The sequence below is a fragment of the Trachemys scripta genome, chromosome 5, assembly GCF_013100865.1.
Source record: "Trachemys scripta elegans isolate TJP31775 chromosome 5, CAS_Tse_1.0, whole genome shotgun sequence".
NCBI classification, from domain to species: Eukaryota; Metazoa; Chordata; order Testudines; family Emydidae; genus Trachemys; species Trachemys scripta.
Genome location: NC_048302.1, coordinates 91208849 through 91236315, shown reverse-complemented (window position 1 = coordinate 91236315; position 27467 = coordinate 91208849). Strand labels below are relative to the sequence as shown.

At 42.4% G+C, this 27467-nt stretch overlaps 1 protein-coding gene across 1 annotated transcript in view; it reads right to left on the bottom strand.

The window, feature by feature from the left end:
- NFXL1 (nuclear transcription factor, X-box binding like 1) overlaps window positions 1-27467 on the bottom strand; it is a 100033-nt gene that overhangs the window by 54094 nt on the left and 18472 nt on the right. Inside the window, exons 5-11 of the mRNA XM_034771343.1 lie at window positions 13037-13215; window positions 12641-12802; window positions 12384-12484; window positions 11599-11713; window positions 11039-11163; window positions 9069-9191; window positions 416-506 (exon numbers count right to left, since the gene is read on the bottom strand). Of these exons, the coding sequence (XP_034627234.1) occupies window positions 416-506; window positions 9069-9191; window positions 11039-11163; window positions 11599-11713; window positions 12384-12484; window positions 12641-12802; window positions 13037-13215 (896 nt within the window). The remainder of the gene's footprint in view (window positions 1-415; window positions 507-9068; window positions 9192-11038; window positions 11164-11598; window positions 11714-12383; window positions 12485-12640; window positions 12803-13036; window positions 13216-27467) is intronic.

Here is a 27467-nt window from a genome sequence, read left to right as displayed (position 1 = left end):
ATGAGCCACTGCATATTCTGTTTTAGAAACCACCAAACATGACCACATGAACAATATGTAGATGTAACTAGGCCTCACACACTGCATATTCAATAAACACAGTTACTTTGAAAGAAAAATTAACCTACAAAAGACCAAAACAGTTATTACGATAGGTATTCCCCTTCAGTGGAACTCTATCAAACAAAAGTTACCAAGTAAGAAACCCTGAGACTTGTCTGTCATTGTGCAAAATAAGAGAATCCAAATACCAGTTCCTTACTTGTCCCTACCCAAAGAGGCAGACAGACATCCAGGAAAGGGAGACAATTCTTCCAGGCAGTATGGTTGAAAAAAATCCCATTCTAGTGCCAACAGAAACAGTATTCCAACAAAAAGGCATCAATACAACTGGTATTTTTCAGCGTAGTCTTACCTCTGTGGCAAACCGAAGGACACTTGTGATTTCTACATCCTAAAGTCCGTCCACAGAGTTGATCACAAGGTGGACAGTTTCCAGAACAACACTATAAAATAAAAAGAAACATTCCACAGAACTGGCTATTTTAAAATTTCCAACGTATGTCATATTCTTTCAATGCCATTCATATGAGAGACAGTAGAAGTACAGAAACTGAGTGCTTGTAATAAAAAATACACTAGAAAGTCATCTGAAAGTGTCATTTCAATACATTAGCAAGATATAGACCTTCTAATAAAAAAGCCCACACCTATTCAGATGAATATCTAGAATACTTTTGCACATGGCTGACTTGTGAAGTCATTTTAGACTCAACTACTGTACAGTTTGCATGATTATGATTGTCATTAGCCTGGGTCTGGCCCAGCACTCTCCAAGTTCTGTTTTTCACCATCTCTGTGCCTGCAGCATAGGAATAACTGCTTACATGCTTCTGGGATGTGGTCCATTCATTGTGCTTATTCTCAAGTGTGTAATACTATCCATTTTGCCCAGTACACATGTATCAAGCAGAACAAGAGAATGGACTCCAGGGCAGGAGACAGCAATCCCTCCCCCTTGCACCTGGGAAAGAGAACTAAAGAAAGAAGGGATAGGGGATTAGCAAAAGGAGCTTGGGCTTTTTTTTTTGTTCAACTGAAAGATGGCAACTCTGTTCTCTTCACTATACCATAATTCTTAAAATGCTTTAAGAATGTGCCAGTCAAAACTAAAAACCCAACAGTTTTCTTTACTTCAGTACTACAAATTCAAAGTTTTAAAAAGTAAATCAATGAAATTTTTTTTTACATTTTGCCTGACGGATCTCTTTTTAATTGGGCTCAAATACCCAAATGTGTAATTCGTATACATTACCAATGTGCCATGTTCTCCCACCCACATCAGCTTAAAAAAATGTCAATACTAAAATACCTCTTCTATTTCTGAAATATTTACTTGTAAGATTTAGAGGATAACTAGTTAAAAGCTAGGGAAAGGGCCCAAAGGAACTGGAACTCCCTGCTAACTACAACATTTACTCTGTTCTTCGTCTCTAGAAAAATAAGAGAACTTTAGGTCACCTAGTCTAACCCACTGCAAATTCAAGATCGCTCCTTACAATACATTTACTTGTGCTTTGTCTAGTCTAGTTTTTAAAACTGAACTGCAGAGCTGAAAAATGTCTGTACCTTCGTCATTTATTTATGATGCATATAGATAATCTTAAAGTTTTTCTTTTACTTTGAGGGATGAAGGGTTGTTTGTCTTTTACATTAGAAGTAAAGACTCAGCAGCTCATCTCTCTTTTGTTGGGAGAATGAAGGAAGGGGAAGGCTGCAGCTCACATGACAACTTTTTGTGACATCATTATTCAGGTCCTTCAACAAAAAGAGGAATTAGCCCCTGATATTTCCAATGTTAGAAAAAAGTTTTGAAGTGTCTGAGGCAGCCTTTGTATAGCATAAAGTAGCAGTGCAGACAGTAATTTTGCTCAGCAGACCATCTTTAAAGTAAGTGTGATGGAAATAAAAAACAAACAAACCCCAGTTTGTAGACTCTTCGAGTCAGAAACTCCACCTTCCTATGTTTGTCTAACACCTCACATATCCTGGATACTACAATACTACTATTAAGGCCTGGTCTACACTAGGAGGTTATGTCGAATTTAGCAGCGTTAATTCAAATTAACCTTGTACCCATCCACATGGCGAAGCTATTTATTTCGACAGAGGTCTCTTTAAATCGATTTCTGTACTCCTCCCCGACGAGAGGAGTAGCGCTAAATTCGACATGGCCCTGTCGAATTAGTGTTAGTGTGGACGGAATCTGACGCTAATAGCTCCAGGAGCTATCCCACAGTGCACCACTCTGTTGACGCTCTGGACAGCAGTCTGAGCTCGGATGCTCTGACCAGCCACACAGGAAAAGCCCCGGGAAAATTTGAATTCCCTTTCCTGTCTGGCCAGTTTGAATCTCATTTCCTATTTGGACATCGTGGCGAGCTCAGCAGCACTGGCAACGATGCAGAGCTCTCCAGCAGAGGTGACCATGCAATCGCTGAATAGAAAGAGGGCCCCAGCATGGACTGATCGGGAAGTCTTGGATCTGATCGCTGTGTGGGGCGATGAGTTTGTACTTTCGGAGCTGCGAACGAAAAGATGGAATGCGAAGATCTACAAGAAGATCTCAAAAGCCATGACGGAGAGAGGATACAGCCAGGATGCAACGCAGTGCCGCGTGAAAATCAAGGAGCTGAGACAAGGGTACCAGAAGATCAAAGAGTCAAACGGACGCTCCGGATCCCAGCCCCAGACATGCCGTTTCTACAAGGCACTGCATTCCATTCTAGGTATGGCCGCCACCACTACACCACCACTGTCCGTGGACTCTGACGATGGAGTATTGTCGACAGCCACTTCCTCGGAGCTGTTCGCAGACGGGGAAGATGAGGAAGGAGGACGACGACGAGGCAGTCGACAGCACTTTCAACGCTGATTTCCCCGACAGCCAGGACCTCTTCATCACCCTCACGGAGACCCCCTACCAACCCTCCCAAGGCGGTAACCTGGACTGTGAATCGGGGAAACATCAGTAGGTAAGTGTTGTAAACATTTATTTTTAATAGAATAGGCATGGTATGTTAGCAACGGGTTTTTAATGATTAGTTTGCCCTAGGCGCTTAACTTTTTAGTCCTTGCCAGTACAGCTACTGGAAAAGTCTGTTAACATGTCTGGGGATAGAGTAGAAATCTCCCAGGGACATCTCCACGAAGCTCTCCTGGAGGTAATGTGAAAGCCTTTGCATCAGGTTCCTGGGGAGAGCGGCCTTACTGCCTCCTCCATGGTAGGAAACTTTTCCGCGCCAGGCTAGCAGCAGGTACTCCGGGGTCATTGCCTGGCAAAGCATGGCGGCATACGGCCCTGGTGTTTGCTGGCATTCACGCAGCATGCGGTCTTTCTCTGCCTCTGTAATCCTCATCAAAGTAATATCACTCATGGTGACCTGCTTTGAATTAGGGGAATTTTAGTATGGGGACTGATTGCCTATTCCTTTAAATAACTGTAACCGGCGGCACGCGGTGGAGGTGGGGAGGCGAACTGTTCCTGCTGAGCGGTTCGCTGGCAGCATGCAGGGATCTTTCCCGGGGACAGGAGCAGAGTTCATGCCGGCCGGATCGCCGGCAGCGTGCAGGGATCTTTCCCAAGCCCAGCCACGTGGTGGGGGCAGGGAGGCGAACCGTTCCTGCCAAACGGTTCGCCAGCAGCATGCAGGGATCTTTCCCGGGGACAGCCACGACGGGGGTGGGACAGGGGCAGAGTTCATGCTGGCCGGATCACCGGCACCAGGAACTGGTCAACACTAGGAGCATTGCTTGGAACGTGAAAGGAGGGCACTGCTGTAAATTAAGCTTTAAGCAGCCAAAAGTCTACGGCTTACCATGGCTGCCAGCTAGCAGAATTCCGGTGTCTGGCCCCGCTTGTGTGATCTGTACAGCAAGACCCCAGGCACTCAAGGTGAAGACAGAAAATTCGACCTTGTACTGAGTGCACACGTGATAGGTACTGTGCATGGTCTTGTTCACAGAGAAAGACTATATTCATTGTTTGCAAAAATTTATCTTTTTGAGGAATTCACTCCCTTTTCCCCATCCCATAGCTGCAAGTGTCTCCCGAGCTATCCCGGCATCCCCATCCCAGAGGCTGGCGCAAATCAGGCGGCGAAAGAAGAGGACACGGGACAAGATGTTCTCAGAATTTATGGTCTGTTCCCGAGCTGAGGTGGCACAGCAGACCAAGTGGAGGGAGAACATGTCGCAATACCAGCACTCACACAGCGAAAGGGAGGACAGGTGGCGGCAGGAAAACCAGCAGGCGACTCAAATGCTGCTTGGACTAATGAGGGAGCAAACGGACACGCTCCGGCGCCTTGTAGACGTTCTGCAGGACCGGAGGCAGGAGGACAGAGCCCCTCTGCATTCTATCTCTAATCACCCTCCTCCGCCACAAAGTGCCGTCCCCCCTCTCACCTAAAGTCCCAAGAAGGAGGGGCGGCAGGGGTCCTGAAAAAAGTCACTCCACCCCTGCAGACTGCTCAAGTAACAGAAGGCTCTCATTCCCAAAGATTTGATATGTCCTTTCCTTCCCTGCAAATGCACCTCACCCAAGCCCCCATCCCAGTTTCATCCCCTAACTGTGTAGTTGCCAATAAAAAATACGTTTCTGTTAACTATTGTTTCTGTCATGTTCTTTTAGAGGACGGTGTGTTTGAAGGGGGAAAGGGGGTTGGTAATAGGAGAGCACAGTCACCTTTACCAGGGTACAGATACGGGGGCAGGTTCAGCAGAAGGTCACACACACATTGCAGTCACTAGGCACACTGGTCAGTCTGGGAGGTGGTTTTCATGTTCTGTGGGGGGGCTATGTGAGTTTGTGGCGGGGGAGGGCGGTTACAGATCTTATGCAGCGGTCCTTAGCCTGGATGACAGAGCCACACAGCAGGGGATCTGTAACGGCCCTCCCCCGCCACAAAGTCACAAAGCCACCACACACAGAGTCCCGAAAAGGAGGGGTGGCAGGCTCCGTTGAAACAACCAGTCCACCATTGCAGACCGCTCTAGGAGCAGGAGCCTGTCATTCCTCAAGTTTAGAAGCGTTCTTTCCATCACTATACCCACTCCCCACCACAGTCTGCATCCCAGTTTCAACCCTTTACTGCGAAATCCTTAATGAAGAGAACGGTGTTAATGAACAAAGTTTCATTTATTTTATTTCTAAAGATGTGTTGGGGGGGGGGGGGAAGGGGGTTGGTAACTGGAGAGGATAGTCAACATTAACTGGGTAAAGAACAGGGGGCAGCTTCAGCTTCTCTTTAAACAAACGTAATAGTCACAGGTTACCCTGCTCACTCTGGAACCTAGCTTTCAAAGCTTCCCGGATGCACAGCGCGTCCCGCTGGGCTCTTCTAATCGCCCAGGTGTCTGGCTGGGCATAATCAACAGCCAGGCGATTTGCTTCAATCTCCCCCTTGCTCTCACAGAGATTGTGGAGCACACAGCAAGCTGCAATAGCAATGGGGATATTGGTTTCGCTGAGATCAGAGCGAGTCAGTACCTTCTCCATCTCCCCTTCAGACGTCCAAAAGCACACTCCACCACCATTCTGCACTTGCTCAGCCGGTAGTTGAAGAGTTCTTTTTCACTGTCCAGGGCGCCTGTATAGGACTTCATGAGCCAGGGCATTAGCAGGTAGGCTGGGTCCCTGAGGATGACTATAGGCATCTCCACATCCCCAACAGCTATTTTGTGGTCCGGGAAGTAAATACCTTCCTGCAGCCGTTTAAACAGACCAGAGTTCCTGAAAACGCGAGCGTCATGAACCTTGCCCGGCCATCCGACGTTGATGTTTGTAAAATGTCCCCTATGGTCCACCAGTGCTTGCAACACCATTGAAAAGTAGCCCTTTCGGTTAATGTACTGGCTGGCCTAGTGGGCCGGTCCCAGGATAGGGATGTGAGTTCCATCTATAGCCCCACCGCAGTTTGGGAATCCCATCGCAGCGAAGCCATCTATGATAACCTGCACGTTTCCCAGGGTCACTACCTTTGACAGCAGTAGCTCAACGATTGCGTTGGCTACTTGCATCACAGCAACCCCCATGGTAGATTTGCCCACTCCAAATTGATTGGCGACTGACCGGTAGCTGTCTGGCGTTGCAAGCTTTCAGAGGGCTATGGCTACTCGCTTCTGGACAGTCAGGGCTGCTCGCATCCGGGTGTCCTTGCGCTTCAGGGCAGGGGACAGCAACTCACAAAGTTCCAGGAAAGTTCCCTTCCGCATCCGAAAGTTTCGCAGCCACTGTGATTCATCCCAGACCTGCAGCACTATGCGGTCCCACCAGTCCGTGCTTGTTTCCCGGGCCCAGAATCGCCGTTCCACAGCATCAACATGACCCATTGCCACCATTATGTCCACGGCGCGGGGTCCCGTGCTTTGCGAGAGGTCTGTGCCCTTCTCAGACTTAATGTCCTCACCACGCTGCCCTAGCCTCCTTGCCCGATTTCTCAGCATCTGACTCTGAAAAAGGTGCATGATAAGGTGCGAGGTGTTGACAACGGCCACAACTGCAGCGATGATCGCAGCGGGCTCCATGCTCGCAGTGCTGTGGCGTCCACGCTGTTAATCACCAGAAAAGTGCGCGAACTGATTGCCCGCCGACGCTTTCACAGAGGAAGGGCGGGAATGAGGGTTGAATGACGAGTTACCCAAAACCACCCTCGACACATTTTTTTGCCCCAGCAGGCATTAGGGGCTCGACCCAGAATTCCAATGGGCACCGGGGACTGCGGGAACTGTGAGATAGCTACTCACAGTGCACCGCTTCCAATGTCGACGCTTGCCCCATTAGTGTGGACTCACAAAGCCGAATTACTGTCCTTAGTGTGGATACACACGTTCGATTTTGTAATATCAGTTCCACAAATTCGCTTTAAGTAAAATCGAACTACTCTCGTAGTGTAGACATACCCTAAGACTGCTGAAAAGAATCCCATAAAACAAAAATCAAGCCAGAAATTCACCCGTATACCTCAAAACACAGAGTCAATCTGGTCATTTTAGTTAAAAATGACTGACTGGCTGGGTCACTGAGATTCCGAGGACAATTGGTAGGCAAAGCTACTAAAAAGGGAGAAAATAAGGACTGCTTCTTCTCCCCCTAATATCCTATGGCTCACTTACTGCATTCAAGGACATTCTTAAAGAGGACAAACAACAAATAATGAACAGGAAGATACAATTTCAGACCCCTCACAGTCTTCCTCAGGTTCCACTTATGTATTTTGCTCTTTCCAAATACGAATGATACAGTGGAATAGTTATATACTTATTTGTAGCAGTCAAATCTTTAAAGAGAGAGTCAGTTCCCATTTGGGCTGAGGTGTTTGCCTTGGCATATGGAGGAACATTGGGAGTTTTAATTATAATAATGAAATAAGCAATAATCAGGCAAAACGCTACTTGGAGCCTCTTGGCTGACTATTCGTGCTCTCTCTACATAAAAAACTGGAAATTATGCTTCTATGCATATTTAATTTGGCCTCAGATCTACATATAGCACATGTAAGAGATGAGAATTTTGAGCAAAGGACGGCCTAAACTGATGTCTATAACCAAATTCTAGTACAGCTGCTTAGTGCCGCACCCACATACCCTGAACACAAACGTCAGGAGCAATGAATCTCTCTAACGGATGATTTGATGTGTAAGTGTGCTCCAATTGCAACAATAATTATATTTGGGAGTTTTCATGTCTAAGTTTACTAGATATGAAATTATTTCAGAGTTGAGCACAGAAACTTCTACATGTGGTAATGATCCCACATGAGCATAGAATTCTTTTAACTCATACTGTAGATTTTTTCCATTTTGAAACTTTCCATTACATGAATCACACGAATTGAATACAAATAAAATTCTCTGAATGATCTCTGACAATTTTATTAGTAATGTGTACCTAGCCCACCAGTATTAAAAACTGTAAGAAAACCAGCACCTTGGAAAAGAATTAAACACGTTCTGTACCTACTAGCATTGCACAGAAGAGCCGAGATACAGTACAAAAGAAAAATCATTAAATGTGCTGTACGCTTTCACTACACACACCTCATTCTTTTCAGACATGAGTTCTTCCTTTATGTTAACAAAAGGAATACAGCTGGGTTAAGGTTTAGATAGGCTGTCACCCTGTTCTTTAATATGCAAGGAGGCTTGCGGGGGAGAGGGGAGGAGAAGAGGAGGAGATTATTTCTATTAACCTTTAGATGGAGATGTTCAAAGTCACAAAAGCGTAGTTTAGGCCTTGGCTACACTGGCGCCTCCCCCACCCCCCAAGCGCAGCCAGTGCAGCGCTGCACAGCGCCAGTGTAATCAGCGCCTGCAGCGCTGCAAGCTATTCCCCCTCAGAGAGGTGGAGTACTTGCAGCGCTGCGAGAAAGCTCTCACAGCGCTGGTGGCGTGACTACACTCGCGCTTCACAACGCTGCCGCAGCAGCACTGTGAATTCTCAAGTGTAGCCAAGGCCTTAGGCACTGAAGTCCCAATGAAAGCAAAAGCTGATCTACTTGGTGAGTAGCTCCCTTAAAACTGACTAAACTGCAAAATCTACTAGGTACCCTCTAAAAGGAACTTGTGAAGAGATTAGCGCCTCAGATCAACAACAAACACCTTCTACAAAGGCTATAGATGTTCTGAGACTTTTGAACAACTTGACTGTCAATTCAAACCTTCAAAAAGATATGTTGAAATAGAAGGGGAAAGCTATTTCGGAAAATAGAGATAGTTAATATCAAAATATATTCCCAGCAGCATAGTTTAAGCAACCTCTATTCTTCAGTTTTGGAATCTGCCACAGAATCTACCCTATGCGGCAGATTCTGAGCTTTTATTTATTAATTAGCTAGCCCTTACAGTTGAAAGAAAGCCTTCCAAATGTGAAACAAAAAGGTATGTTGATGCAATGCTAGATTTGTACAACACGAATATAAATTGGACCAAAAACTGAAAAAGAGCCAAATTTAGAACTTTAATGATTGCTGTGTAAGTGTATTGTTAATACTTATTTTAACACTCACCTTTCTCTTGCATTGGTGCTTCTGGCAATCACGAATTTTAGTACACTTTGTCTCACAGAGATACGGTTTATGACATGGCATGCGTTTAGTATGCTTTCCACAACGACACTGCTTTTCAACTTCCTGGGGGGGGGAATAATGGCGACACATTATAGTTGGAAGCTAAAGAGTTTTCTACTAAGAACCATAAGGCAAACTGACTAACTTTATTACGTTATCATCCAGAGACCATACTGTGTTAGGCACTATACAAACATATGAGGACACTGTCCCTGCTCTGCATAGCTTACAACCAAGCCTACCTGACTCTTTCCAACTGCCATACGTTAGCTAGTATCCCACAGGCATTGTACCTGAGATTATCTGAAGGCAATAACGGAAAGAGGATGGGGAGTAACCTTAAAGATCAATTGAGAGAGCATTCCATGCATAAAAAGGACAGAGTGGAAGATGTCTGAGACGCTTACTCATGAGCAAACGAGGTTGCCATTACTGGCAGAGAGAAGAACACAGAAGAGTAGCCCAATAAGAATGAACAAGTATGAAGGGGCAGAGTTATGAAAAGCCAGGAAGATGACAATTTTTTTTGCAGAAGTAAAACAGTAATTGGAAAAACTCCCTTCCACCTAAGCACCCAAACAGAGGATACAGTCCCAACAGATTCTTTCCTGATGTCATGTCTTTTAAACTTAATTTAAAGAACGCAGTTCAACATAATCATTTATGACTAAGAGCCAGAACTGAATATTCTTTAAAAACCACAATGTGGGCCTTATGGTCTCTAGTTTTAGCAAAATGCCATGCACAGAACTATGGCACTGAGCTCAATACACAAATCACTTCTATGCTCTCTGAGCTGTAGTGCTGCACACAGATCAAGGGAGGGTAAATTAGTACCTTGGAATGCCCTCAACTGATATTGCTTCTGGTCTAGCAGAAGCACCAACAAGTGGCTCTGAGTGAGCCATGTCCAATTTGCCTTATCATAGACAGGACAGTTGTCGGAAAGGCATGCCTTCAATGGCAAGTTGGAGGGAAACCTCCTTCCAAATCACCATAAAAAGTGTTTTCAAGCCAACTTATCACTGGCGTTTTAGACTGCACCCCAGATCTCCCGGTTGCACCAAATATAAAAGGGGCAACAAACATACATCTTAGGTACTTATATAGCCTCCATTACTATAATATCTGAGCACCTCACAATCTTTTCATGTATTCATCCTCACAACCCTCCAGGGTAATACTGTACTATTATCCACAATTTACTGATAGGGAATTGAGGCAGACAGACTAAGTGACTTGCACAAAATCTTTGGTGGGGCAGGGAACTGAACCTGGATCTCTAGGACCCAGGCCAATGCCCTTAATCACTGGACAGTCCTTCCTCTCGGTCATATTAGTTAAAAACATTACCTATTATGAATAGCTAGTTTAAAAAAAAAATTATTAACCGTTGTCATTTATGCAGGCTTTTTTTTTCCTCCCTTCACATTTAAGTCAGCTTGGACTATATAAATAAGAAGTCAGTTTGACTTCTAAATTCTCATGCCTTGGGAAAAATGTTATTTGGGAATGCTTAAAAAAAGAATTCAACACTGGAAACTTACAAAAAATAAAGCCTTTTTGCCGCCCACATATTTTAAATTTTGGCCTAAAAATAGTTCTCAGTATCACTTTAGCAACTTTAGTGGCCTATTCATAGTGCTACAGTGGAAGATGTGCATTACCCACACAGGACTTCCAGTTAAGTTTGCTCAACTACCAGTTAAAACTTGCCTTTAGCATGACTTTTAGTAACTGGTTAGGTACCACACAGGTGTAATGCATTTTTCTGAACACATTTACCCAAAGAATCTGGTCTTAGATGGGTGCTTTTAGTGACAGATATGCCAGCTTCTTAGGAAGCAAAAAACTTTTATTACACTTACAAAGTATTTAAAAGCTACATGTTGGAAGAGATTAAAACTAACCTGTCTACAAATTTCACAGAGACCTCGATGACAACGCTGTGAACACCTATGGATTCCACATTCAAGAACTTTGTCACAACTATCTCCACAAGTAGGTACATCTTCCGTACAAGGCAAAAAAAACACTAAATAAAAGAAAAAGATAGCACGGTGTACTAAAGAAAAACACACAAAGATACATCTAGATATGCAGTTGACAATTTGACCTGTATTTTCTAGCTTCACCCTCTGATTTTTAAAGAAACTCTACAGAAATTATACAAATTTATTGAATTTAGTTAGCACCTCCATCATAAAATCATAGTTAAATTAAGTCAAATATCAAACTTGTAAAGAATCAAGCAAGAAAGTTATATATAACTTTCAGCTTTCATTGCTTATTGGAACCTGTTAAGTAACTGCACTGCGGAAGTAAGCCTTTGACAACCACTACTGAAAAAAAGGTTTATAAACCTGAGCTACAACATTCTCCTGTAAATTCATACTACTTGGGGCATGTTTGAATATTTGAAGTCTATTTCAGCAAATAAATATGCCTCAAAGAGAGAAAAAATCCTTACTTGATTTCTCACATGGACAGGGCCTTTTCCCAGATCGAGGACATTCTCCACAGGGACCAGAGTGACAAACTTGTTCACATGTGTGATTACCACAAGGCAAAGTTCTCCCACACACCTTAAAGAAAAAAATAAAACTACAATAACTCAACAGCTGACAGTGAGCAATTTAACAAGATAAAAGGACGCAAAATCCAATGGGATTGTGAAGGAGAAGGGAGATTTTTCCTGAGCTTTGAAAGTATACTTAAGCTACCAATTAAAATCAGAGGTTATGCGCTGTTTTATGACAGCACTCATGTTTTGCTTTCTCTCAATTTAAGATTTTTACAATCTACAGTCTCAGTTGTAGCTCTGAGCCACAAATATTGCATCATTCTTAGAAAACTGATGAAGCTTTTCATAGTTCCTACTAGTAAATAAGCAAAGCTCTAGAGCACACAGTAAGCTGTGTTTCATACTTTAAGATGGCAACAGACGTTTTACTCTCAAAAGAATCTAAAAGTTACTCAAAATGATGGGGACTGAAAGTAAAGTTTACTACTGTCATAAGCAAGCAGAATTCCAACATAGTCAACAAAGCTGCGAATACTAATGTCAGGAGTGAATTGGACCCATGTAACTGTATCAGTCTTCAAATGATCACTGCCTAGATTTGCGTGTGTATGTTTAAAAACACGTGCCTTAAAAAACAAAAAACCCTCTTAACATTTTTTAATTTTCCAGTACAGTAAGTAGTCCATTTTCTTTAAGATAAAGATAATCCAAAAAGCACGACTGAAACATACCTGCTCACACTGCCAAAATGGACTTGCGCAAAGTCTTTCTGCTATTTGTCTACCACAGACACACCTTTGTTTACTGACTCGTGGGCAAGACTGACAATTTCCTAAAAATAAGTGATTAATATAGATTTAATTGTGAGGTGACAGAGGGAGAATTACAACAATAATTTTTTCCTTTTAATTAGTTCATACAGGCAAGCTTCAACTCTTAATAACTGATGCAAAACTACTCTCTGAACAATTTAGAAGATCAGGTCTACCTGGGTGACAAGGGTTCTCACAAGTGTGCTGTCCACATGGCAGTTTTCGACCACATGGCAGCTGACATGACCATTCTTTGGTACTGCACCTTCGCGGCACTGGTTTAGCCTTCTTACAGTAACAGGCTATTGCGACCATCTTTGGGCAAGGAGGGCAAGGACCTGAGAATGGTTAAAAGGAAACAATAAAATTAACATTTCATCACTGGCTCCAAAACTCATTTTATTCTCCTTTCATTAGTGTTCAATAACTAGCTTTTAATAATGAAATTTCCCACAAATATTCACTTTCTCCTATTTATTAAAGTTTTAAGTCCAGTGTCATAATTGATTTTAAGCTTGATAGTTTTCATGACTAATTGTTCACAATTAATCAATAGTATAGAAGGGACTTACCTGGGTGACAGAGCAGTAGGCACTTATGCCCACATGGAGGTTTAAATTCCCTCTCACATACTTGGCCACATGAGTGAGGTACTAGCCACGGGTCCAACTCTGGATCTTCTACCTTTCCACAGTAGCAGTAGTATCTAGTGGGAGTTTCAGATCGTTTGTACTCGAACCTACATTTTGGACTGACATAGGCAAAAAAAGAAAAAGGACAGTTTTACTAATTCTGTTTGGCAAAGCAACACAGACGTTAACAACAGATTTTTGTCTACCCTGGAAAAAAGCTGTATGATCTTTTTTTTTTTTAAAAAAGAGATGATACAATCATTTTATTTAGATTTTTTATTTTGATATTCAAATAATTTGTTTAAAAAATAAAGCTGCTTAAAAGAAAATCTAAATTTAATATAAAATGTGTTAAGGCCTAAATTTATAATCTCTTAAACCATTTAAATAAAAAATATGATGAATCTATTAGCTTCTATCAGAAACGTTATATAGGAAAGCAGCCTTTAACTCAAAGAAAGCGTCAGAGAAAAAACACATCTGACTTTTGAGGTCAAGTTTCACAAATATGACAACAGGTCAGTCGAAGTAACTTAGGAGCCTGTCTCATTTCAGGAATTTACAGTCCAGTCACTTCTACTTAGGCATATTTGAAAATCTTCCCTGGCTAAACAGAAATAATCAGTTTTATTAACGGAACAGAGTGATTAACTATAGACAGTAAATTAATCATTTAGTTGTAAACATGAAATATATTTTGATAAGCATATGTATCCAAAACATTTAAGATTTCGTTTAATAAAAATAAATGTTATACGCTGGTGTGGTGTTTAATTAAATTCCAGTTACCACCCTAATACCGCTTGATACAAATCATGAGCCAAAAGTTAATAAAGCAATTTTACATACCAAAATGTACAATTAAAAATCTGAAAATTGTAAGCTATATAACCACTTAAATAGATTCATATAGTTATAGTGTACCCTCCTAGGTAGCAAAAAGGTGTGTGAAATATAGTGTAAAGGCTCTATTTAACTGTAAATCAACATGCTGACCTATTGAGGTCCCTTCCAGTCCTACACTTCTATGATTCTATGTTTTAATGGTTATGTTAACCAATGAGAACGCACCTTTCTTTAGAAGATAATTGAAGTACAAATGGAAAAGTTGATTAAAATAAATTATTCAAATTGAGGCTAATCGCTGATTTAAAATCAATCCACACTGCTTTTTTGCAACTGTTTTAGTTAATAATGATATATCGGTAGTTAAATTTATAATACACCTCTACCCCGATATAACGCTGTCCTCAGGACCCAAAAAAAAAAAAAAAAAAAAAAATCTTACCATGTTATATTGAACTTGCTTTGAGCCACCCGAGCGCGCAGCTCCACCCCCCCGGAGCGCTGCTTTACCGCATTATATCCGAATTCGTGTTATATTGGGTCGCGTTATATAGGGGTAGAGGTGTACATCAGGGTGGCTGCTACATACTAGTTTTTAAATGCACTATGACAAACTCTTCAGGCCCCCAGCTCCACAATACCTTTTCCATGAACAATTGTAAACTTGAGAGCATTTAGTATAGCAAACCTTTAGAATAATATTTTACACCTCAAGTAATATCCATAATACTAAAATGTTTATTCCAAAACAGTCCTTGTAACAAAATTATTTCCTCTGCACAGGACCAAGAACAGTGACATTAAAAACTGGGAACTCTTACTGGATTAGACTCCTAAGCAGGGCTGGCTCTAGGATTTTTGCCGCCCCAAGCAAAAACAATTTTGGCCACCCCTCCCCTCCCCCCGTTTTTTTCTTACCTCACCCCCAGCCCCACCTCAACTCCGCCCCTTCCCCAAATCCCCAGCCCTGCCTCCTCCCCCCAGGCTCTCAAGCCTAGGAGGGAGGGAGGAAGAGGGAGAAGCAGCGCGTGCGCCGCGGCCACTCGGGGTCTCCCCCTCCCTCCCAGGCTCTCAAACCCGGGAGGGAGGGGGAGATCCCGAGTGGCCACGGTGCGCGAATCAGCTGTTTCGCGCACCGGCGGCAGCAGCGGAGGTGAGTTAGGGCGGCTGGGGCACAGTTTTAGGGGCGGCATGGCCCGCACCAGAATGCCGCCCCTAAAAATGTGCCGCCCCAAGCACCAGCTTGTTTTGCTGGTGCCTAGAGCCGGCCCTGCTCCTAAGATATTCAAATCAAAACTTAGTGATGCTAATGCAATCTCTTGTAGACATATATTTTTAATGTAAGTTACAGTAGCCTAACAGCTGGGACTTGCTATAGCCAGTCCTTGAAAAGTATCAGTAGACTTAGGGACCAATGACAATTCACAGCCGCAAGGGCTATAAATAAATGTAACAGGTGGTATAAGATTATAAAGATCATATAATTTGATTACTACCTGGCTTGTTTCTCTCCCAGTTTCTAAATGGTATGTGTGATGTCCTGCCTCTTTAAATGGTGGGCACTCTGTACTCAGAGCAAAGCCTCACTTCTGCTTGTTACCAAAATAATGAAAGTCTCCACAGCAGACAGCTGTGTTTAAAATCAGTTCCCTCTTTGTCTAGCTCCTTCACGGCTTGGTCCAAATATAACATTGGAAACAAGGATCTTCTAACCCACAAGTGTCCAGTGCTCCCACTGACTGCCCAAGAAGGAAAAAAAGCAAATAAAGAACGTTTTCCTGTGGAAGAAAATGTACGGGAGGGCACGAAGTGCAATAGGAGAGAAGAGAAACGTTGATGAATTAGACAAAACCTGTGAATCATGGGTGATGTGCCTCAAACGATCTAAGCAATTTGTAGATTACAATTCCATTCTAGAAGGACAAGTTTCAATATTGCAGATAGTAATGGGTCTGAAGGCATACAGATTGCTGCGTGATTTCTTGTTTCCAATTATGCCCAGAAATGCCATAATTACTGAAGAAACAAACATTTCTCTCCTGCCCCATTGATGATAGTAGAACGATATTGGGTCCATCAAGGAAGCGGAGAGCCAGCAGCACAGTTCATTGCTGCTCTTAAAAAAAAAAAAAAAAAAGTTATCAAAGTACTGTCAGTACCGACAAACATTAAGTTATGCCCTATGTGACCAATCGGTCTCTGGATTACGCAATGATCGGATCTGAAAGAAGTTACTGACTGTATCAGCGCTAGCATTCGGCTGTTGACATAGCTATTGCCATGGAAACTGCAGAGAAGGAGTCTCTGAAATTTAGGGTGAACCAAGAAGTACCCCTCCTAAATTAGTGAGTCAGAGGACCACAAAATATACAGAATTTCCATGTGGCCATTGTATGCACACTATATACACTGAGAATTGCTAGGCACACCAGGTCATTTGCAGGAAGTGCCAGAAGAAAAGACACATTGTCATGACCAGTCACATAATTCAACGACCAGCAACACAGAGTAACCATCCATCCAAGAAGAGACCTATGAAGACTGAACCTAAGAAAAGACAGAAGTCAGAAATTAACGTGGAAAAAGACAAAGCTCTAGTGACATTCAGCAAGTCCTAGAACTGCACATGTTATCAGAACCTGAAGTAAGAGATGGCTCCTGGCTGAGGGAGTTCCTACAAATATGGAGCTTGATACTGGAGTGGCTGTCTCGAAAGATTTAAGACTTAATAGGAGAAAAGTTAATTCCAAAAGGGAAACTCCAGGTGAAAGTTAAACAAAATATACAAGGGTAACACAATTGATTGAAGGAAAGTATCCATGATTATTTGACAGAACTTGGCTTGAGAAGCTGAATTGTATCAAGGTCAAGGTCAAGATCACAAAACACCTTGAAACCTTCAAGAAATACTGTACAGTCACTCCAAAGTTTTTGAAAAAGGGCTTGGACAGATAAGCAACCGGTCACTGTTAAATCTGACATATAGTCAAAATATTGCAAGCCCAGAGTTGTGCCTTATGCTCTGAAGCCTCCTGTGGAAGCTGATGTGGATTGTCTAGTGAACATCGGAATCTTGTCACCAGTTTCATACACAGTCAGTGGCCTACACCTATTCTACCATTGATCAGGAAAGATGGCTCCATCCAAATTTGTGGAGATTTCAAAGTGAACCCAATTTTATGTCAAGTATCAGAGGGGTAGCCGTCTTAGTCTTAATCTGTAAAAAGCAACAGAGGGTCCTGTGACACCTTTAAGACTAACAGAAGTATTGGAGCATAAGCTTTCATGGGTAAAACCCTCACTTTTCAGATGCAAGTAATAGAAATTTCCAGAGGCAGGTATAAATCAGTAGGGAGATAATGAGGTTAGTTCAATGAGGGAGGGTGAGGTGCTCTGCTAACAGTTGAAGTGTGAACACCAAGGGAGGAGAAACTGCTTCTGTAGTTGGATAGCCATTCACAGTCTTTGTTTAATCCTGATCTGATGATGTCAAATTTGCAAATGAACTGGAGCTCAGCAGTTTCTCTTTGGAGTCTGGTCCTGAAGTTTTTTTGCTGTAAGATGGCTACCTTTACATCTGCTATTGTGTGGCCAGGGAGGTTGAAGTGTTCTCCTACAGGTTTTTGTATATTGCCATTACTGATATCTGACTTGTGTCCATTTATCCTCTTGCGTAGTGACTGTCCAGTTTGGCCAATGTACATAGCAAAGGGGCATTGCTGGCACATGATGGCATATATAACATTGGTGGACGTGCAGGTGAATGAGCCGGTGATGTTGTAGCTGATCTGGTTAGGTCCTGTGATGGTGTTGCTGGTGTAGATATGTGGGCAGAGTTGGCATCGAGGTTTGTTGCATGAGTTGGTTCCTGAGTTAGAGTTGTTGTGGTGCGGTGCCTGGTTGCTGGTGAGAATATGCTTAAGGTTGGCGGGTTGTCTGTGTGTGAGGACTGGCCTGCCTCCCAAGGTCTGTGAAAGTGAGGGATCATTGTCCAGGATGGGTTGTAGATCACTGATGATGCGTTGGAGAGGTTTAAGCTGAGGACTGTAGGTGATGGCCAGTGGAGTTCTGTTGGTTTCTTTTTGGGCCTGTCTTGTAGCAGGAGGCTTCTTGGTACATGCCTGGCTCTGTTGATTTGTTTCTTTATTTCCTTGTTTGGGTATCGTAGTTTTGATAATGCTTGGTGAAGATCTTGTAGGTGTTGGTCTCTGTCTGAGGGGTTGGAGCAGATGCGGTTGTACCTCAGCGCTTGGCTGTAGATGATGGATCATGTGATGTGTCCGGGGTGGAAGCTGGAGGCATGAAGGTAGGCGTAGCGGTCGGTGGGTTTTCGGTATAGGGTGGTGTTAACGTGGCCATCGTTTATTTGTACTGTGGTGTCTAGGAAGTGGACCTCCCGTGTAGATTGGTCCAGGCTGAGGTTGATGGTGGGGTGGAAGCTGTTGAAATCATAGTGGAATTTTTCCAGGGTCTCCTTCCCATGCGTCCAGATGATGAAGATGTCATCAATGTAGCATAGGTAGAGAAGGGGCGTGAGTGGACGAGAGCTGACGAAGCGTTGTTCCAGGTCAGCCATAAAAATGTTGGCATATTGTGGGGCCATGCGGGTGCCCATAGCAGTGCCACTGGTCTGGAAGTATATATTGTCACCAAATTTGAAATAATTGTGCATGAGGATAAAGTCACAGAGCTCAGCAACAAGTTGTGCTGTGTCATCATCAGGGATACTGTTCCTGACAGCTTGTATTCCATCTGTGTGTGGGATGTTTGTGTAGAGAGCCTCTACATGCATGGTGGCTAGGATGGTGTTTTCTGGGAGGTCACCAATGCATTGTAGTTTTCTCAAGAAATCTGTGGTGTCACGGAGATAGCTGGGAGTGCTGATGGTGTAGGGTCTGAGTAGGGAGTCCACATATCCAGACAGTCCTTCAGTGAGAGTGCCATCTTACAGCAAAAAAACTTCAGGACCAGACTCCAAAGAGAAACTGCTGAGCTCCAGTTCATTTGCAAATTTGACACCATCAGATCAGGATTAAACAAAGGACTGTGAATGGCTATTCAACTACAGAAGCAGTTTCTCCTCCCTTGGTGTTCACATCTCAACTGCTAGCAGAGCACCTCACTCTCCCTGATTGAACTAATCTCATTATCTCCATACTGATTTATACCTGCCTCTGGAAATTTCCATTAGTTGCATCTGAAAAGTGAGATTTTTACCCACGAAAGCTTATGCTCCAATACTTCTGTTAGTCTTAAAGGTGCCACAGGACCCTCTGTTGCTTTTTACCAATTTTACGTGCAAACCAGTATCCACTACCTCCTATTGAAAATTTGTTTGCTACTCTTAGGAGAGGTCAGTGTTTCAGTAAATTGGATTGCTCGATGCATACCTACAAATAGAGAGTGATCTGGCATCTTGCAAATATCCCACAACACATGAAAAAGCTTATTTTGCCATATCAGGTTACCTTTTGGTGCCACATTGACACCTGTGCTGTTGCAGAAAGCTACGGATGAGATTTTGAAGGGACTGAATGGAGTTCAATGCTATTTGGACAACATCCTCATTACTGAAGGGATCAATTCTTCAAAATTTGGATGCTGTTTTGCAACATTTTGAAGACAATGAACTGAGAAAACATCAAGACAAGAGTTTTTCAAACCTTCAGTTGAATACCCTGGACATGTAATTGATGCCAGGGGCTTAAAGGAATCACCAGAGAAAGAGAAGGCAATTCTTCAAGTGCCACTGCCAGAGAGCATGTCCGTTACATTCATTCTTAGGACTGCTTAACTACTATGATAAATTTCTGCCTAATGTGGCAAGAGTGTTGGCACCTTTATATGAACTGCTATGAGAAAAATAAAAAGGAAATGGACTACAGAATGTGATTGTGCATTTAAGGAACCAAAGAAACTGACACCTTTCTACCATTGCAACTGGCTTATGATGCTTCACTATATGGAGTGGATGCATCTTTTTCACATTTTTCCTGATGGAAAGGAGTAACCAATTGCCTTCGCTCATGAACACTCACCACCCGAGACGAACTATACGCAACTAGAGCAAGAGGCTCTCAGCATTATCTTCAGAATTCTGAAGTTCCATACCTATCTGTATGGAAGATGTTTTACCTTGCTGATGGATATCACTCGTTTGTGTCAACATTTGGACTGAAACATGGAATTCCGTCAACAGTTGTGCTCATATGTAGGGTTCTACCAAATTCACTGTCATGAAAAACGCATCACAGACAGTGAAATCTGGTCTGTTGTGTACTTTTACCCTATACTATACAGATTGCACAGGAGAGACCATTGTTTCTCAAACTGGGGGTCCTGACCCAAAAGGGGGCCATGGATGGGGTGGCAAGGTTATTGTAGGAGGATCGTGGTATTGCTACCCTTACTTCTGTGCTACCTTTAGAGCTGGGTGGCTGGAAAGAGGCGACATGATGAAGGACTTGTGATGAAGTAAGGGTGGTAATACCATACCATGTCATCCTTACTTCTGCGCTGCTGCGGATGGCAGCACTGCCTTCCCAGTTGGGCTCCCGGCCAGCAGCCACCACTCTCTGGCTGCCCAGCTCTTAAGACAGCACCACTACTACCAGCAGCGCAGATGTAAGGATGGCAATATTGCAATCCCTGCTACAATAACCTTGCGACCCCCCCAACCCACAGCCTCTTTTAGGTTAGGACCCCTATAGTTACAACGTGAAATTTCAGATTTAAATATCTGAAATCATGAAAATTACGATATAAAAAAATGACACTGGACCTCGGTTATGTTCAGAAGAATTTCAGAGGTTCCTAGCTTCAAATGGAATTCAGCATGTACATTCTGCTGCATACCATCCTGCTACAAACAGACTAATGGAACATTTTATATAGACATTTAAGCATGCTTAACATTTTGAGTCATCAGCAGGAACTGGACAATTTCTTGCTTGTCTACAGGAACTCACTGCAAACTACTACTTCGGGGACATCCACAACTCTTTCTTTGAAGTGATCTTTGTGTATCTATTGGGATCTGCTATGTCCTGATGTTGCCTCATGTGTAGTCAAGTCCAAGCTATGCAAATTGATCAACATGACAACTAGTCATCGTTTTTTTTAAGTAGGAGACAGTGTAGACTCATAACTACGGCTGTGAAATGAAATGTATCCAGAGAACTTATAAAATATATGGGACCCATGTTGTTCGTGGTAAAACTATCCAATGGTACTTTATGGAAATGATATATGGACATTGCAGCCTCGACAAGTACCATCAGCGTTCCACTAGACTTTTTTGTTCCTCTGATCAAAGCTCCTCCTGTTACAACTCCTAATTTTGATGACCTGTTGGAAGAATCCAGCTGATTCCTTACCACTGATTGGTCTTGTTGCACAGGACAACACTGCACCACCCATCGCCATGTTATCCTAATAGTGTGAAAACCAGTAGTGCGCCTGAATTTATCAGTTGTTTAACTAGTGAGTTACTATTCTGGGGCAGAATAAATCCCTTGCAACTTGAAATCATATGCCAGTCTATCCACAACTTTTAGTCTGGCTAACATAAAATACTATATAACCTAACGATAATATATATTTGGAAAGCATTTTAAACTAGTGTGGAGGAATGTGATATCCTGCCTCTTTAAACGGTTGGGCACACCGTACTCAGAGCAGAGCCTCAATTCCATTTGTTCCAGTTTGTTACCGGAATAATAAAAAGTTTCCACGGCAGATAGCGGTTTTGAAATCAGCTCTTCTGTGTCCATCTCCTTTACTACTGAGTCCAAAGCCAACAGTATAGAGCATTATTCCCTAAAAATTAGTGGTTTGTGATGCTATGTATGACTTATATCAGTTTAAAAAAGGAAGAATAATGAGAACATGATATAGGGTCTAATATCAAACCTGACATGGCTTGAAACAATTTGAACACAATACCAACTGTTTTCAGGATCAATACATTTTTTGAAGTATTGATATTAAATCATTATGGGATGGAGAAAACTGCATCATGGGACGTTGAAATCACATTCCCAGTCACCACCGTGAGACTTTGCCCCCCCTTTACAAACCCTTGCATTGCAATCCTTCCCGAAAACATCCTGCGCTAGACGGTGGCAAGTTGCACAGTGGGATAGCTACCCATGATGCACTGCTCTCTGCATCAATGCAAGCGCTGGTAGTGAGGACACGCACCAACACAAGGAGCGTAATATGGACATGCAAAAGCGATTAAATTACTGCAATGGCTGTATGTCAATATAACTTAGGTTGACTTATTTTTGTAGCGTAGCCTTGCCCTAAGACTAATATTTTACCAGCACAAAGACCACATCATTCAAGCCTTCCCCCCCCACACCCCCGATAACAACTAACAGTTCAATCACTTATGAACTATTGCCAATATCTATTAATGGTTCACCATGGTCAAGTGAGAACTGAATTTCCTGACTTCGTTAAGTGTCACATTTCAGCCATAAGGCTTTACATCTTAAAGATAAAAAAAGCTATTATTTGGTTCAAAGAATTAATATAGTAGGTAACTGCACACAAAAACAAACGAGAAAGCCTTTTACATATATGGAATTATGCAGCTGAATAACTGTAGCCATTGTGCATTTATTCAAATGTGTAGATAGGTATACACAGTTTAAATATCCTGACAGGTAATGTACTGCTCTCTTTGACAATACATTGTTTCCACTTAAACATAATTGTTTTTCAATTAACCTCCATGCACCCCCTGCATTTTTCACTGGCAGTTATGCATATGCCAAGTCTGAATTTTAAAAACAAGTTAATTCACACGAGACTTAGGCAATACACTTACTGTTGCCTAGTGCTGCCTCAAACCCTTTCCATATGGAGGATAGCTAAACTTAAGCCATTAAAAACCAGAAAAAGCAGAGTTGAGATAAAGAACTTAAATGTTTGAAAACTTGGAAATAAAGAATTAATGTAACCCATTCACATAATCCCTTTCCAGCAACCTTAACTCTACCCTCCCTAGAGCTGGCAGTACTACTAATTATGGCTCTTCACAGTCTGTTCCATAATAAGCAGACAAATTACTAGCAGTGCCATTTCTGCTGGGTCCCAAAAGGATTGTATTCCATTATTTATCTGCATGCACGCCAAATGCCTTTCAACACAATATATGCAACTATCCCAAATGGTGGAGCGATTAGTTGCAGCAAGTTGCCAAAGTTGACATTGCCAGATATGGCAAGCGTCTCAAGGGATTGAGAATCCCTTGTTTCTGCACAGTTATGGAAGTTCTCCAAACAGAGAACCAGAATGGTGTATTCTTGCCAATGAGATTTTTAGCAGCCTGGTAGCACACGCAACAGAGCACCTCGGTGCTCACTTGAATTATGTGAAGGTTTCTCTCTCATGAGTATGGAAAGTGGTTGAGTACAGGGCAGGCACAGCTAACTCATGTTCACTAAGCTTGACTCAAAGATAATTTTTGCTTTAGTGAAGAGGCTGTGTAACTGTTTCTATTACAGTATTCATGGACCACATTCCCACTGTACTAAGTATTAATGGCACTTTTCATCAGCAGATCTCAAAGTGTTTCACAATCTTGTATGAAGAGGGCCATGTCTGTCACGGGAGAGCTGGCGGGTCGTTCAAAGAGGGTAATGTTAAGACTAACAGGTATGGGGGTGGTATTACAAAATTAAGGTACTTCCTGGGTTTCAAGAAGTTTACATCTGCATTACCCTAACACTGCATTTCCTGCTTCTCAGGAGAGTTAAACATTTAGCCATCCTCCAACGTTCTGGAAGCGTGCAAAGCAGCACTAGGCGCCCTATCTCTACATTAAATTTTTGTTTTCCTCTCCCCCCACAGTGCATTTCTTTGGGGTTTTTGTTTTCGTTTTTTTAAGGGTCTGAAAGTGGCTGGGGCTGAATTACCTGCCCTGCCATCTGGGGGAAATCCCCACAGCCAATTAGAAGAAGCCTTTTAGCAAGGCGCAAGAGTTCTAGAGCCTGTGGATGTTAGAGTCTTGGACATTTTGGGGTGCCAGCGATTCCTGTGGAATGGGGCAGATGCAGTTAAGGAATGAGGCAACCTCTGCCTCTGATAACATTGTTCTGTATCACCAGAAAGGGAGTTACTCTTCAATGAGCTATGGACACTTCAATACACCCACATACAAGTTAGTAGGTACTAAATATAATGGCGGTTTTGTGTTTGAAATGTGTTTTAGAGCAGTGGTTTTCAACCCATGGGACTAAGTCTAAGGGGGTCTGCGAAAGGCTGTCATTACCACAGAACAGTGGTTTTCAACGTGGGGTCCGCAGACTATGTTTAAGATTTCCAAAGGGGTCCACACCTCCATTTGAAAATTTTTAGGGGCCTGAAAATGAATAAAGGTTGAAAAACCATTGTTTTAGACTAGGGCATAACAAAAACTCTCCTTTCCTCTTATTCTTACAAAATGAGGAAAATTCTATTAAGCATAATTTTATCAAACTTTTAAGGCAAAAAATCTGTACTTAGAAGAAGTCAAAATGTCAATGAAAGGGTCACTTGAAAATAAGAAACATTAATTTGTAGTAGAGGAAGCACTGTCAGCCTGTGCAACAGCTGAGATGGTTGCCAGGTAAGAAATTTTATATTTAACAAACATGTAAAGACAGGACAGCAAACCTGTGCCACTGCAGGTTAGCCATCTGTAGAATTTATCATATCACAGCTCATCTTTATTAGGTTTAGTGGTGGAGAGAGGAGAGATTTTGAAGTTGATAAATAAACATTTTAACACTGACACTGCACCCCATATTCTTCATAGTGATTCTTCATAGCAACCTAGTGAGGAGGGCTTCAAACTAGGTTTGACGGGGGCAGGTGACCAAAGCCCACAGGTAAGTCAAAAACAGGGAGACCTGGAAGAAGGGTCAGAATCTGGGAGAAGCATGGGATGTTATAGCAGAAATAAGGGAGAGACAAGACAGAACTGGAGGGGGAAAATTAAATCAGTATCTTTGATGTCTGTATACTAATGCGAGAAATATGGGTAATAAGCAGGAAGAACTCGAAATGCTAGTAAATAAACACAACTATGATATAGTTGTCATCACAGAGACTTGGTAGGATAATACACATGACTGGAAGATTGGTATAGAGGGGTACGGCTTTCTCAGAAAGGACAGGCAGGGAAAAGAGGGAGGAGGTGTTGCCTTATATTAAAGATGTATACACTTGGACTGAGGTTGAGATAGAAATAAGAGACAGACTTGTTGAAAGTCTCTGGGTAAGGATAAAGGGGGAAAAAACAAGGGTGATGTCATGGTAGGACAGACAACCAAACCAGGGAGAGGAGGTGGATGAGGCTTTTTTTAAACAACTAACAAAATCATCCACACCACAGGACTTGTTGGTGATGGGGGACTTCAACTACTCAGACATCTGTTGGGAAAAACAACACAGCAGGGCAGAGAGTATCCAATAAGTTCTTGGAATGTATTGGAGACAATTTTTCATTTCAGAGGGTGGAGAAACTACTGGGAGGGGAGGCTATCTAGATTTGATTTTGACAAATAGGGAGGAACTGGTTGACATTTTGGAAGTGGAAGGCAACTTGGGTGAAAGTGATCATGAAACAATAGAGTTCATGATTCTAAGGAATGGTAGGAGGGAGAACAGCACAATAAAGATCATGGATTTCAAGAAGGCAGACTTTAGCAAACTCATGGAGTTGGTAGGTAAAAATCCCATGAGAAGCAAGTCTAAGGGGAAAGACAATTGAAGACAGTTGGCAGTTTTTCAAAAAGACATTATTAAGGGCACAAGAGCAAACTATCCTATCTTTCCTATGGAGGGGGAAGTATGGCAAGAGACCACCATGGCTTAACCAGGAGATCTTCAATGATCTAAAACTCAAAAAGGGGGGGGAGGGGTCCTACAAAAAGTGGAAACTGTCGAATTACAAAGGATGAATATAAACAAATAACACAAGTATGTAGAGACAAAATTAGAAAGGTCAAGGCACAAAATGAGATCAAACTAGCTAGGGACATAAAGAGTAACAAGAAAACATTCTACAAATACATTAGAAGCAAGAGGAAGACCAAGGATAGAGTAGGCCTGTTTCTCAACGAGGGGGGAAAGACAATGAAAATGGCAGAGGTGCTTAATGACTTTGTTTTTGATTTCACCAAGAAAGTTGGTGGTGATTGGAAGTCTAGCACAGTGAATGCCAGTGAAAATGAAATAGGATCAGAGTCTAAAATAGGGAAAGAACAAGTCAAAAATTACTTAGACAAGTTAGATGTCTTCAAATCACCAGGGCCTGATGAAATACATCCTAGAATATTCAGGGACCTGACTGAGGAGATATCTGAGCCATTAGCAATTATCTTTGACAAGTCATGGAAGACGGGAGACATTCCAGAAGACTGGAAAAGGGCAAATATTGTGCCCGTCTATAAAAAAGGGAAATATGGACAACCCGGGAAATTACAGACCAGTCAGCTTAACTTCTGTATGTGGAGAGATAATGGAGCAAATTAAGAAATCAACTTGCAAACACTGGAAGATAATGAGGTGATAAGAACAAACGGCGTCAAACCAACCTATTAGCTTTCTTTGACAGGGTAACAAGCCTTGTGGATAGTAGGGAAGCCATAGATGTGGTATATCTTGACTTTAGTAAGGCTTTTGATACTGTCTCGCATGACCTTCTCATAAACAAACTACAGAAATACAACCTAAATGGAGCTACTATAAGGTGGGTGCATAACTGGTTGGAAAATCATTCCTAGAGAGTAATTATCAGTGGAAGGGAATAACGAGTGGGGTCCCACAGGGATCAGTTCTGGGTATCGTTCTGTTCAATATCTTCATCAATGATTTAGATAATGGCATAGAGAGTACACTTATAAAGTTTGCAGTCGATACCAAGCTGGGAGGGGTTGCAACGGCTTTGGAGGATAGGATTAAAATTCAAAATGATCTGGACAAACGGTCTGAAGTAAACAGGATGAAATTCAATAAGGACAAATGCAAAGTACTCCATTTAGGAAAGAACAATCAGTTGCACACATACAAAATGGGAAATGACTGCCTAGGAAGGAATGCTGCAGAAAGGGATCTGGGGGTCATAGTGGATCACAAGCTAAATATGAGTCAACAGCGTAACACTGTTGCAAAAAAACAAAAATCATTCTTGGATGTATTGGCAGGAATACTGTAAGCAAGACAAGAAATAACTCTTCCGCTCTACTCCGCGCTCATTAGGCCTCAATTGGAGTACTGAATCCAGTTCTGGGCACCACATTTCAGGAAAGATGAGGACAAATTAGAGAAAATCCAGAGAAGAGCAACAAAAATGATTAAAGGTCTAGAAAACATGACCTATGAGGGAAAATAGAAAAAACTGGGTTTGTTTAGTCTGGAGAGGAGAAGACAGAGGGGACACGATAAGAGTTTTCAACTACATAAAAGACTGTTACAAGGAGGAGGGAGAAAAATTGTTCTTAACCTCTGAGGATAGGACAAGAAACAATGG